General features: G+C 39.5%; 1 protein-coding gene across 1 annotated transcript; it reads left to right on the top strand.

The window, feature by feature from the left end:
- Positions 1 to 2,389: 2,389 nt before the first annotated feature.
- Positions 2,390 to 13,842, top strand: LOC131104163 (sodium-coupled neutral amino acid transporter 3-like). Its single transcript, XM_078796858.1, has 16 exons — positions 2,390 to 2,634; positions 4,435 to 4,519; positions 5,153 to 5,240; positions 5,318 to 5,433; positions 7,440 to 7,513; positions 7,586 to 7,678; positions 7,750 to 7,831; positions 7,925 to 8,007; positions 8,145 to 8,203; positions 8,281 to 8,427; positions 8,498 to 8,577; positions 8,649 to 8,749; positions 8,884 to 9,008; positions 12,397 to 12,541; positions 12,626 to 12,729; positions 12,814 to 13,842. Exons 2-16 carry the CDS (start codon positions 4,479 to 4,481, stop codon positions 12,916 to 12,918), a joined length of 1,443 nt encoding a protein of 480 aa, XP_078652984.1. The 5' UTR covers positions 2,390 to 2,634; positions 4,435 to 4,478; the 3' UTR covers positions 12,919 to 13,842.
- Positions 13,843 to 14,035: the final 193 nt, after the last annotated feature.

Below are 14,035 nucleotides of genomic sequence, written 5' to 3'. Positions count from 1 at the left end.
ACCCGATCCTGCTGCATCTTAGTGTGTTTCCTACAGATGGCACTGTAGTGACCTGCAGATACTATAAGGCTCCCTGATAGGAATTTTCTTTTGATAGATTCTACCAGCTGTAGGCAGCATTGGAGCTTCATCACAATTTCTGCTCAGTGTCTCGGTAATGAGATCTTATTATTCCACACTAAAACTAAAACTAAGAGAAAATGTGATCCCTGCAAGTAGCTGAGTATCATGTGTACCCCCTGGGCTAATAAACATGTGACATGACAGGAAATGTCTTCACGCAAAACAATTGCCGCCTTCTCTCGACTCTCTTACTCTCGTATTACAGCTGAGAAGTAGAAGTTCATTGATGTTCTTTTATCCTATAACTTTTTGCCTTAAGACGGCTCACCGTTTGTTGGACGAGAAAGTCAAGAAACCGACTCTGCTGTCTCAATATTCAGACACCATTTGGCCGAGACCAAAGACAAATACAGCACATGAGGTTTTGAATAACCCGTGTATAAAAATAGATGGTATGTTAAATTAAGCTGATTATGTGTCAAAAAGGTCACACGGTGAGGAATCTCTCCGCCATCTGTGTGTGCTATCATCAAATGAAATCTCTCTTTGCCTGGGCAAACAAAAAAAATCTAACAAAAATAAAGTAACTTATTGTTTGAATGAATGAATCAGTTCAACTGAATTCCTCAGATCTATAACATAATGACAACCTTGACCTTGACCTCAGTAGGGTCAAGGGGGTATGGTGGTGTCTATCCCAGTCTTATTGTTCCTGAAAAATTGGTTAAAGTTTTTTTTTTGTGCTGGCACAGTATTATTAGGAACCTCAAATTGAAACTGCACTTTGCCTATCAGATATTTGAGTTTGGTGACAAAGGGTGACGAAGAATTGAAATAAGGTAAACATATTAGAGCTATAATATATAAAGGCATTACAGTGGACTGGAACGATTTATTGATGAATCAATGATGAATCAATTATCTGATTAATTGACAACAATTTCGATATTTAAAACGTCGTTTTTTTTTATTTAAAAAATGTGAATATCCTTTGATTTCAGTCTCTCAAATGTGAATATTTTATTTATTATTATTATAATTATTGTTAAAAAATAATATTCATTCATTTTATTTTATTTTATTTTAGTTTAGTTTAGTTTAGTTTAGTTTAGTTTAGTTTAGTTTAGTTTAGTTTAGTTTAGTTTAGTTTAGTTTAGTTTAGTTTAGTTTAGTTTATTCATTTTCTACTGCTTTTTCTCACGAGGGTCGCGGGGGTGCTGGAGCCTATCCCAGCTGTCATTTTATTTTATTTTATTTTATTTATTTTATTTTATTTATTTTATTTTTTTATTTTATTTTATTTTATTTTAGTTTAGTTTAGTTTAGTTTAGTTTATTTTGGAATTTAAGATAAGATATGCCTTTAGTCATCCCAGCTGTCTTCGGGCGAGAGGGCGCGTACACCCTGGACTGGTCGCTAGCCAATCACAGGGCACATATAGACAAACAACCATTCACACTCACATTCATATCTATGGACAATTTGGAGTCGCTAATTAACCTAGCATGTTTTTGGAATGTGGGAGGAAACCGGAGTACCCGGAGAAAAACCTTGCATGCACGGGGAGAACATACAAACTCCAAACTGCTCGAGCGGGAATCGAACCTTAGCTGTGTGGCCACTCGACCAACGTGCAGCCCCTTGGGAAAACAGTGGTTGACATTGAGCCCATTTTCGGATAAGTTGCAGCCCAAAACCACTAACTGGTTGTGTTTGGTTGGTATTCTAACCAAAACAACCATAAAGTAATCATCAGTTGCAGCCTAGCAGTGGACTGCTGCATGAAGACACATGTTCCAGTGAAGGATTACTGCCATGCTGAGATAATACTAATGGGTGTTTCTTGGGCGTTCGGACAAAACTCGACTTTATCAGCCAACTGAAATCTCCTTCCTCACCCCACCTCCTGTTTTGTAAAAAAAAAAAAAACGTTCTTCTTGAATGTTCCTCCGTGCGTATTCAGTAAATATACTCTCCTCTCGTGTCACGTCAGGGACTTACCTCCATGATAACTTCTTTCCAGCCGTAAGCACAATCACATGCTGGCAACCTTAAATAAGCATTTATCTGCTTAACCAATTAGCACCACCGTGACTTGGAAGAGAAGTATCTGTTAGTAGCCCACCTCAGGTGACACCTGCTTTGCCCCTCCTCTACACACAAATGACACAGTAATGGCTGCCCTTGTGTGTGGTTGACTGACTTGTAATGCAGCTCTGAATGAATATTCAAGTTCCCCCGGCCGGGTGTTGACACCTTCTGAATGAAGACACCTGGTGAGCGAAGCCGTCACCGTCACCGTCTGTGCACACTTAGAAAACGCTACCTGTAGTTGAAACAAAGGGTTAATAACGATGGGTGTTCCCTTTCCCCTTTACTCCCTCCCCAGTCTAATCTCCCTCACTCTCTCCTTGCTCCTCCAACACAGCCCCTGGAGTGACTCCTGGGTCTGAAGAAATAATTACACACAGGAATAGTCTGAAAGCTGAGCACAAGGATTCTTTCTCTACGTTTTTTTCCAGGACTTTTATTAGCGGAAAGGAAAAGAAGACTGCATTCTTTCACGCCACGGTAAGCGGCTTCCTTCCATGTCCTTGTGTTGTACGTTTTGAAGAAGGGAGTGGAGGGAGTAACTGTCAATAGTGAGCCAGTCTTGCATCAGACAGACCCATGTGGGAACCGGGAGCCATAATAGTTGTGGTAGTAACACTTGTACTCTTACTATATACTTTTATCATTCACATGTAATAGAATGGATCTCTTATTAACACATTGTAGTATTGTTTTTCTTTTTTTTTTAGTTTTTTCCCAGTGATGTGATCAGTGCATTTTTACATAACAATTATTTGTATCGAAATATCAGCGTATGGTCGTCTGGATTTCTATGAGTGGTGAAGAAGTGAAAGAAAAGCTTTGTGTTTTATGAGGAAAATTGTCTGGTATTTACACAGTGTTGTTTAACACTTGCTTATCGGGTCATGTGAGAATCCTGAAGGCGTCTCTGTGACCTGAAGAAAGTATCTCATGACCCTGTGGCAGGAGCACAGACCTATACACTCCTCTTCGGTCTTTCCTTAGCACAGGGGTCTCAAACTTAATTTACCTGGGGGCCACTGGAGCTAGGGTCTGGGCAAGGCTGGGCCGCATCAGGTTTTCTAAAAAAAAAAAAAAATGCATTTATTAAAAACAGAAAAAATACAAACTTTTTCAGTGCTTCAGTTCCGATTTTCTACAATCTTAATTTTTATTTTTCTGCACAAAATAAGATGAAAAATAAATAAACAAATCAAGAATAAAGAAAATCAATCACTAATAAATAAATATAATAATAATAATAAAACAGCAAATAATAAAAACTTAAGAAACCACATATAGTTGGTGGGTAGACAAATTATTCTTTTCAGATTAAAATGAACAAAGCATTATTAGAGCCCTGTAGACATGACAAAACACGACTATAGTCACATTTATACTCTTTTTATTTACAACATATTGCGCAACTGCAGGGTCTTGAGACACATGCTAACTCGCAAACTAGAGAGCTAGCGACCTAAACGGTAGCCTTCAAGTAATTTCCTTTCAACTTAAATAGCCAAAAACTTACCACTTCCACACAGATAGGGAGGATAACTATTAACAGTTAACCTTTAACATGAACATTAATCAAACATAATAATTTTTTCTGGGTACATGATACCATACAGCATCCATATCAAATTTGCGCGGGCCGCACTAACATTAAACTTTCATATCAAGGCGGGGGGGCCTCAAACATTTGGGGTTTGAGACCCCTGCCTTAGCAGCTTTATGTGGACATAAAGCACATCGCAGGGACATGATCTTCAAACAGCCACGGTGTGCTGATACTGGAATCAGAAAGCGTATGTTTGCCAAGGAATTTCTGAACCAGTCAGATCAAAGGAGACAAAAACAAAAAAACAAAAATGTGTGCGCGTACGCGTCAACGCAGCCTTTACTACTTTGCGTTCACTCAACATATCATAACTGATGCTTCTTGTGTGCCGGTTGTTCCAGTATATGCACTATAGCCGTATATTAACTCTCATATTAACTCACTAGCAAGATCTCAGTGTATAGACTGGTCATATATCTCATCTCGTTTCATATTATCTACATACTGTATTGTATATAACTCTGGGTAAAACTGTTGATTTTGTTAATACTTGGGTTGTTTATATTGTTTATTTTTCTATATTGTGTATTTTGTACTGCTTAACTGATTCTGTTCTCTTGCTGCTGTGTAATACAAATTTCCCCACTGAGGGACGAATAAAGGCATATCTTAATCTTAATCTTAATCTCTTAACCAAAGAAAAAACATGAAATATTCAATATTTTTCTCTCTTGAAGAGATTATTTCATCAATCTACCGAGTCTACACAGACTTCATCGGAATGGAGCTTCAGAAGATGAATGGACACAGTCGAGATGACGGGTGAGTAGCTTTTTAGGAGGAAAGTGATGGTGCCTTGCTCATGGGGCATCACGTTTGGACTTCTTATCATCGTATGCTCCAATCTAGACAATCTAGACAATTAAACCACAACTACGTCTAAATGTCTAATGTTTATATTTGCATTCAAGATCTCACATAGCGGGCGGCACGGTGGTCTAGTGGTTAGCGCGCAGACCTCACAGCTAGGAGACCAGGGTTCAATTCCATCCTCGGCACATCTTTGTGTGGAGTTTGCATGTTCTCCCCGTGCATGCGTGGGTTTTCTCCGGGTACTCCGGTTTCCTCCCACATTCCAAAAAAACATGCTAGGTTAATTGGCGACTCCGAATTGTCCATAGGTATGAATGTGAGTGTGAATGGTTGTTTGTCTATATGTGCCCTGTGATTGGCTGGCGACCAGTCCAGGGTGTACCCCGCCTCTCGCCTGAAAGACAGCTGGGATGAGACCCCGCGACCCTCGTGAGGAAAAAGCGGTAGAAAATGAATGAATGAATCTCACATAGCACAACAATTACACATTACTTACATATGCATTTCAACATATTCATAAATATTTCACTGTTCTAGTGCATTCATGCAATGCATTCATGTTGGGCTTTATTGTCTTTGTAGGTTTGATGGCCTGGACGCCATGGCTGAGCATGAGGAGTTCCTGCCTCATAAAGCTGGTGGTGCCAAAAAAGAAACCCACTTCACAGATGTGAGTTGTTCTTACTAACGGGTTTGAACTATTCAATTCGTTCACTAATCGTTCTGTATTATCTCCATTTGGTACAGTTCGAGGGGAAGACCTCCTTCGGAATGTCGATTTTTAACCTCAGTAACGCTATAATGGGAAGTGGAATTCTGGGACTGGCTTTTGCGATGTCCAACACCGGAATCATTCTTTTTATGTAAGTATAGACACCTAAGAAGCGAGTGTGTATAAGTGTTTATTACAGCGTATTTAGTCACAAAGCCTTTTTGGTTTCACTTTTATGTGAAGACTTTCTACACCACTTTTTCAAGCAATTTAAAAAATGATACTTTAAGAGGTAGGAGTCCCATTTGTTGGTGTTTGCATTCATCCAATCATCTCTCTGAGTGTTGGCACATGTTTGTTCAACTCCAAGTGATTGTGAATTTGCGTGGGTGGAACCTCACGGCGTGTAGGTGAAACGTATACATGTTCTGCAGCATGAGGGCCTGATCTATCTGATTGCACATTTGAGCTCTCTTTCTCTCCCTCTCTCTCTCTCTCTCTCTCTCTCTCTCTCTCTCTCTCTCTGTCACTCACACACACACACACACACACACACACACAGAGAGCTTCCCTAAATCTGATTTAAGCGGTTAAATATAGCCTGTAGTGATCAGATCCAACACACGCTTGCCTGGATCAGCCGTGTGCTATCCCGTGGTGGTGGTGGTGGTGGGGGGGGGGGGGGGGGGTATAAGGTTGTTGTGGAATCGGACATTATCAAGTTTTCAACATTAATTTACAAACTAAGCACCCTTTTATGTGACATAAGAACGTTAAGCCCAAAACAGTTCATTCATACTAGGGTTGGTCGATATGGACCTTAGCATATACAGTCTTACTATATTTTTGGGATGTATCACGATAGGCTGTGAATCGAGTAAAATATTTGATCGCGATTAATCAAATTTTGTTCGTAGTTAACTCACAATTAATCACATTTAATCGCAGATAGGAATACATTTTTATCTATAATAAGTAGGGGAAATCTCTTTGTGGTAAACAATTTGATGTGCGACTACAGGGTCAGGCAAAATAAGCAAAATGGCGTTATATGAAAAAAAAATGGCATTATATGTACTTTTCGAAAATAAAAACACTTTTTTGTTTCTTTACTTTGCCTTTTATTTAACCCGCAAATGTGTCAGATCATTTTGCCTGACCCTGTACAAAAATAATTACATCAAATTTTATGTAAAAGAATATCAATTTCGGAACTATGGGTTATTATTTCAAAACAATAGAGTCAGCAAGCATATTTTTGTATTACTATTTTTCTTGCAAAATGGCGTTATATGAAAAAAAATGGCATTATATGTACTTTTCGAAAATAAAAACACTTTTTTGTTTCTTTACTTTATTTGCCTTTTATTTAACCCGCAAATGTGTCAGATCATTTTGCCTGACCCTGTACAAAAATAATTACATCAAATTTTATGTAAAAGAATATCAATTTCGGAACTATGGGTTATTATTTCAAAACAATAGAGTCAGCAAGCATATTTTTGTATGACTATTTTTCTTGCAAAATGGCGTTATATGAAAAAAAATGGCATTATATGTACTTTTCAAAAATAAAAACATGCTTTTGTTTCTTTACTTTGCCTTTAATTTAACCCGCAAATGTGTCAGATAATTTTTGCCTGACCCTGTACAACAATAATTGCATCAAATTTTATGTAAAAGACTATAAATTTCGGAACTATCAGCAAGCATATTTTTTTTTATTACTATTTTTTCTTTATTATTATCATTTTAGCCTACAAACGTTCAGCAAATACAAAATGTGAGCGAGTGAGACCTCTCACACTGACACAGTTTCAGCTCAAAATAAGATTTGTTTATTTATGATACTAGTTTTAAATTCTAAATGTTTATGAGTAAAAAAAGAAGCCTAATTCGGAACATTTAAGTAAGTATTATTATTATTAAAGTATTTGCCACAATACACCTTTCCTTCATGAAATGTACAAATGGAAATAACTAAAATAAATAAATTGCCAGGATGCAATTAATTCATATATTAATAGCAAATCTTCGTAAAGTTAATTGCAACTTTTTTGTGTCTTTTTCTTATCACTTATTACTTTAACTTTCTTAATTAAAAAAATAATAATTTTGGTCTCAACTCTTGTGTCCATTTGTGTTTCTGTCTTTCAGAATCCTGTTGATTTTCATTGCCATTCTTTCTGCATACTCAATCCACCTCCTGCTGAAAAGCGCAGGCGTTGTCGGTAAGAAGAGCACATGCAGGTTTTCCGACATGTAACTGGCTTAAATTTACAAGCTTTGGTTTTTTTTTTCAGGCATCCGAGCATATGAGCAGCTTGGAAACAGAGCTTTTGGTCCTGCGGGGAAACTTTTGGCTGCCGTTGTCATCACAGTACACAACATTGGAGGTATAGCGTTTTTTTCATTTGAACTCCTTTTTGGTAAAATAACATAAAGGATTTTTTTTTTTTTTTTGCAGCAATGTCCAGCTACCTCTTTATTGTCAAGTCTGAGCTCCCTCTGGTCATTCAGGCTTTTCTGGGCAAACAGGAAAACACTGGGTGAGTACAGCGAAGATGTTTCGGTACTCTTTCGGTCCAGATTGATGCACTGATTTTGTTTCCATGTTTATTTTTTATATGGCTGTCTCCTAGAGAGTGGTTCTTGAATGGAAACTATTTGATCATCATTGTTAGTGTTGCCATCATCCTTCCTCTTGCACTCATGAAACAACTCGGTATGTTTTTGCATCCTGTCATCACATTTTCTACACATCACGTCCATTTGTGCAGCATTTCATATTATAAACTAAGTTCAAATAACACATAGCGGTGCGTTGATCATTTATCAGTTCATGATATTGTTACCCTGCAGGTTATTTGGGTTATACAAGTGGCTTCTCCCTTTCTTGCATGGTGTTTTTCCTTTTTTCGGTAAGTCTCTTGAGTAACAAAACAAGCTTTCTATTAAGTACGCAACGTATCACTAATAATGGGATGCTCTTCCAAAGGTGATTTATAAGAAATTCAACATCCCTTGTCCACTGGACAGTCATCATAACACATCATCATCGATGCATCTCGTTTATGACAACCTCACAGCCAGTGAGGAGGATGACGTCTTCTGTGATGCCAGGCTATTCACCATCAATTCACAAGTGAGTTAAAAATAAGTTAAAAATAAGTTAAAAATATACAATATAAGCATTGGCATGAATGGCTTTTTAGACGGCGTACACCATCCCGATTCTGGCTTTTGCGTTTGTCTGCCACCCGGAGGTGCTACCCATCTACACCGAGCTAAGAGAGTAAGACATCGTTATTATTCACACTCAAATTGAGCTTAAAATTAAACCTCCGATTGTCTGCTCGATGCCAGTGCCACCAAGAAGCGTATGCAGAATGTTGCCAACATTTCCATCCTGGCCATGTTTATCATGTACCTGCTAACAGCCCTTTTTGGCTACCTCACCTTCTATGGTAAGACTCAAAGATGACCTTGAAACCCTTCCAAATGAATGACCCACTTGTTGTCACGTTAATACACACGTACATTTCACAGCATGATGAATGAGCAGGGTGTCAAGGGGGTGTTTGTTTTTCTCTCCCTATAGGTGCTGTGGAGTCCGAGTTGTTGCACACTTACATTCGTGTGGATGCTCTGGATGTCCTGATCCTTTGTGTGCGCCTGGCCGTGCTGATGGCTGTCACTTTGACCGTACCCGTGGTTCTCTTCCCGGTGAGAAATACAGTTGAATTTATCCACGCCATCATTCTAGACGGGATCGGTTCTACCGTTGCAGCTGGCAAAATGAAACTCAACTCTGAACTCCAGATTAACTATTCACCACTCCTTCTTGCCCCCCCTTTTGGAGCACATTTATAACGACACACGCACCAATTAGGGACCAATTATACTCATAAAACAGACAAATATTTCAAAACACAATTACCAGAAGTAGAATTTAGACAAAAAAAACTATACAAACATGATGAAATCTCACAAGATTAAATCCAGTCATATGCCATATCACTACTATGAATGATAATATGGTACAACATGGTGGTGGCAGTGTGTGAGGCATTATTGGAAGCGCCCCATTTTCGTTGAATGTATCCACGCCATCATTCTAGACAGGATCGGTTGTACTGTTGCAGCTGGCAAAATGAAACTCAACTCTGAACTCCAGATTAACTATTCACCACTCCTTCTTGCCCCCCTATGGAGCACATTTATAACGACACACGGACCAATTAGGGACCAATTATACTCAAAAGACAGACAAATATTTCAAAACACAATTACCAGAAGTAGAATTTAGACAAAAACATGATGAAATCTCACAAGATTAAATCCAGTCATATGCCATATCACTACTATGAATGATAATACGGTACAACATGGTGGTGGCAGTGTGTGAGGCATTATTGGAAGCGCACATTGGGTTCCATTTTCGTTGAATTTATCCACGCCATCATTCTAGACGGGATCGGTTCTACTGTTGCAGCTGGCAAAATGAAACTCAACTCTGAACTCCAGATTAACTATTCGCCATGCCTTCTTGCCCCCCTATGGAGCACATTTATAACGACACACGGACCAATTAGGGACCAATTATACTCAAAAGACAGACAAATATTTCAAAACACAATTACCAGAAGTAGAATTTAGACAAAAACATGATGAAATCTCACAAGATTAAATCCAGTCATATGCCATATCACTACTATGAATGATAATACGGTACAACATGGTGGTGGCAGTGTGTGAGGCATTATTGGAAGCGCACATTGGGCTCCATTTTCGTTGAATTTATCCACGCCATCATTCTAGACGGGATCGGTTCTACTGTTGCAGCTGGCAAAATGAAACTCAACTCTGAACTCCAGATTAACTATTCGCCACTCCTTCTTGCCCCCCCCCCCCCCCCCCCCCCATGGAGCACATTTATTGCGACACCAATTAGGGACCAATTATACTAATTTTTTCACCCTTTGTATTGAGTTGTGGACTCCTATAGAGCAAGATACACACAATAACCCGCACAGAAAACTTTCTAGATCTTCCAGAATATACACCTATTCCAGCTGTATTTCCTTGAATTTGTGCTTCCAGCCAAAACTGTATGTTTTCATTCTGTTTTTATTTTATTTTATTCCACCCACGGCCCGCCTAACTACTAACTGCCCTAAAACTACAAACAAACCTCACTTTCTAATATAGCCGTTATAGCTGTGCCATGAAATTAGAGCCCATTGTCGTAATGCAGTGGCATGCATTGTTATGCTAGCTGAGGTGAGGTGGGGTGTCTTGCTTCACTCCTGGAAAATGTTGTCAAGGCAGCTGTGTACTACACTCGGAGTGCAGTACATAGTGACGCTGTCAAATATGTCGGTAATTAATATGTTCTTTTCGAATAGGCCTCACAGTTTCAGTGTGGTGTGTCATTGGACTGATTGAGGCGTTTTGCACACGGTTATTAGTTATCTTAAAAGGATAAAAGGTCCAGCAAAAACAAATCACAGACAGGTATGAGCAAACGCAAGTCATCAACGGGCCAACAACAAACGCTACCAAGACACAAATTAATCTCATATATACCATGAAGCCAAAAACAAACAGGATTATCAGACCACAGTTTTGGTCACCAGAAAATTAGCACAAAAAATCTCCTTCTTCTGCCAGTGGCAACAAAATTATTCAAATAAAACTTAGAAGTAAATATCAAAACCTTCAAGGGACTGCATTTTCATATAGTTAATTATATAAAAGACAATTTCAAAACACAATTACCAGAAGTAGAATTTAGACCAAAAATCTGTTACAAACATGATGAAATCTCACAAGATTAAATCCATATGCTACTATGAATGATAATACAGTACAACATGGTGGTGGCAGTGTGCGAGGCATTATTGGAAGCGCACATTGGACTCCATTTTCGTAGTCTTACACCGCGGTAACGGTTTGTGTATAGCTCACTTTGCAATTTTCATGAGCGGCGCAGCACGGTGCACCCACACCTCCGTCCCTCCCACCGGTGCAACTGGCAAAGAGAGGAGTGAGAGCCGAGTGTAATCAAATGAACGCCTCTCATCGCATGTAAATGCAGGGCCCACCGGACTGCTCATCAGTGGAAATAAGACATTAAAATATATTCATTCATTCATTCATTTTCTACTGCTTTTTGCTGGAGCCTATCCCAGCTGTCTTCCGGCGAGAGGCGAGGTACACCCTGGACTGGTCGCCAGCCAATCACAGGACACATATAGACAAACAACCATTCACACTCACATTCATACCTATGGACAATTTGGAGATGTCAATTAACCTAGCATGTTTTTGGAATGTGGGAGGAAACCGGAGTACCCGGAGAAAACCCACGCATGCACGGGGAGAACATGCAAACTCCACACAGAGATGGCTGAGGGTGGAATTGAACCCTGGTCTCCCAGCTGTGAGGTCTGCTCGCTAACCACTCGACCACCGTGCCACCCATTGAAATATATTCATTCATTCATTCATTTTCTACCGCTTTTACACCCTGGACTGGTGGCCAGCCAATCACAGGGCACATATAGACAAACAACCATTCACACTCACATTCATACCTATGGACAATTTGGAGTCTGCAATTAACCTAGCATGTTTTTGGAATGTGGGAGGAAACCGGAGTACCCAGAGAACCGGAGTACTGGAGGAGAACATGCAAAGTCCACACAGAGATGGCCGAGGGTGGAATTGAACCCTGGTCTCCTAGCTGTGAAGTCTGCGCGCTAACCACTCAACCACCGTGCCGCCCATTAAAATACATTATCAACAAAAAAAATAATATTCCAGTTTTCACTTTATATGTGGTATCACACGTTATTAACAGCTGTTAATAATGCTGAAGATCCTCATTTTGTGGCAAACTACAGACACCATCACCATATTTCCCCCAGTCTTCAAGATTGCAGAGAAACCAGTAGCAAAACAAATAATCATTTAAACTCTACACTTCATGCAGTTTGACTCCACCCAGACCGCTCCTTCTTATTTCACTGAAAACATCAGAGAGCAGCCTAATGTGATACTAATGAATACATTTGACACATTTGCCTGTTTTTACTTCCTTCATCTTTAGATCCGAAGAGCCATCCTCCAGATCTTGTGCCCTGACAAGCCTTTCCAATGGGCCAGACACATTGCCATAGCGTTCTGCCTCATCTTTTTGGTCAACCTGCTGGTCATCTTTGTGCCCTCCATCCGCGACATTTTTGGACTCATCGGTATGCGTTTGCAGTACGGAAACATCTCCGCTTCTGGCAACCTTATTTAACTGGACTATCTTTGTCGTCATAATTCCTGTACAGGAGCCACATCAGCCCCCAGCCTCATCTTCATCCTACCAGGAATCTTTTACATACGAATCATTCCATCAGAGCAAGAACCCTTTCTATCGAGACCCAAAATTCAGGTTTGGGTTATTTCTATCATACAAGGAAGTAGACTCAACTATAACGATGGTCGTTTAAAGCAACTATGTTGTGTCTCCTTCCAGGCTGCAAGCTTTGCTGCTTTGGGATTCATCTTCATGATTGTGAGTTTGTCATTCATCTGCATGGACTGGGCGAGTGGAGAGAACCGAAGTGCAGGTGGACACTAGATGCTCTTGAGAAGCCAACAATAACACAATGTGAACCAAAGCCATTCCCTTCAATTCATTAACCTTGGTTGTTCCCAGCAGCCAATCAGCACATGCTAATAGATGTTAACACCGCCTATTTGACTCCTGAAGGGGGCAGACCGGTGGAACGGAGAACATAAGATGCATGTTCTAAATCATGTTCCAACATTTACCAGGGCCCTAAAATAAGGATGGTGCTTGTGGTGAAACACTAAAGAAAAAAATGGCAACAATATGACTCAGATGGGAATCCCATTGAGGATATATGGGTGTGAATGTTCCGTGGAAAAGCTACGCCACTGCCAAAGCTATCTTTATTTACTTCCCATATCTTGCAAAGCTGTCACAATGTCACAATGCAAATAATATGCTTGGCCGTCAAATTTAATACAACATTTCATATGCAAATGTTGTTTTCATTTCAGAATACGTTGAATAGTTGATGGTGAAATGTTGTGCAAATAACATCCACCCTAAAAGATGAGGGTTAGATGAGGCCATTTTAACAGTTGACTTTTGCTTGAAGTTATGTCATGTTTTAGCAACCTACTCTGACAAGTACGACTATTGTGGAGTCCGAAGGGTGATTGTACAGAAAATGATGCAACGTGTGGGCTTTTGCTGCTGTACATGAAGATGAACAGACAAATCATAACGGCGTCATCTGTTGTCGCAGAGCAAAGAATGCAGTTACTGTATAATATTGAGCTATAAAGTATAATAGTTTTTATTAGCAGAAACTGGTCAACATGGCAATCAGTGGCATGCGGATCTCACAAGTGGATCTGTTGTCCTTTTTTCTATGTACATTTTGACTAAAATGTATTTTGACATTGTTTATTCTTCTTGCACATTGTTATTTAATTTCACTTGAATCTATCAATAAAATATGTCTCGTTTGTATTCCTTTGGACTTATTGATCTAAAGCAGGGGTCTCAAACATGCGGCCCGCGGGCCAAATGTGGCCCGCAGGACACCAGTTTGAGGCCCCCGCCTTGATATGAAAGTTTAATGTTTGATATGGATGCTGTATGGTATCATGTACCCAGAAAAAAATTATTACGTTTGATTAATGTTTATGTTAAAGGTTAAATA

This window comes from Doryrhamphus excisus, linkage group LG15 (genome assembly GCF_037039965.1).
Source record: "Doryrhamphus excisus strain RoL-2023G ecotype Guam linkage group LG15, RoL_Dexc_Guam_v1.1, whole genome shotgun sequence".
In the NCBI taxonomy this organism is placed as follows: domain Eukaryota; kingdom Metazoa; phylum Chordata; class Actinopteri; order Syngnathiformes; family Syngnathidae; genus Doryrhamphus; species Doryrhamphus excisus.
This window is presented reverse-complemented; position numbering and strand designations above follow the sequence as displayed.

Bases quoted from the DNA above. Each gene is read 5' to 3' on its own strand.
- LOC131104163 (XM_078796858.1), top strand. From the start codon at position 4,479: ATGGAGCTTCAGAAGATGAATGGACACAGTCGAGATGACGG. The intron at 7,679-7,749 runs GTATAGCGTTTT...TTTTTTTTGCAG, and splicing joins CACAGTACACAACATTGGAG to CAATGTCCAGCTACCTCTTT. The intron at 9,009-12,396 runs GTGAGAAATACA...CTTCATCTTTAG, and splicing joins TACCCGTGGTTCTCTTCCCG to ATCCGAAGAGCCATCCTCCA.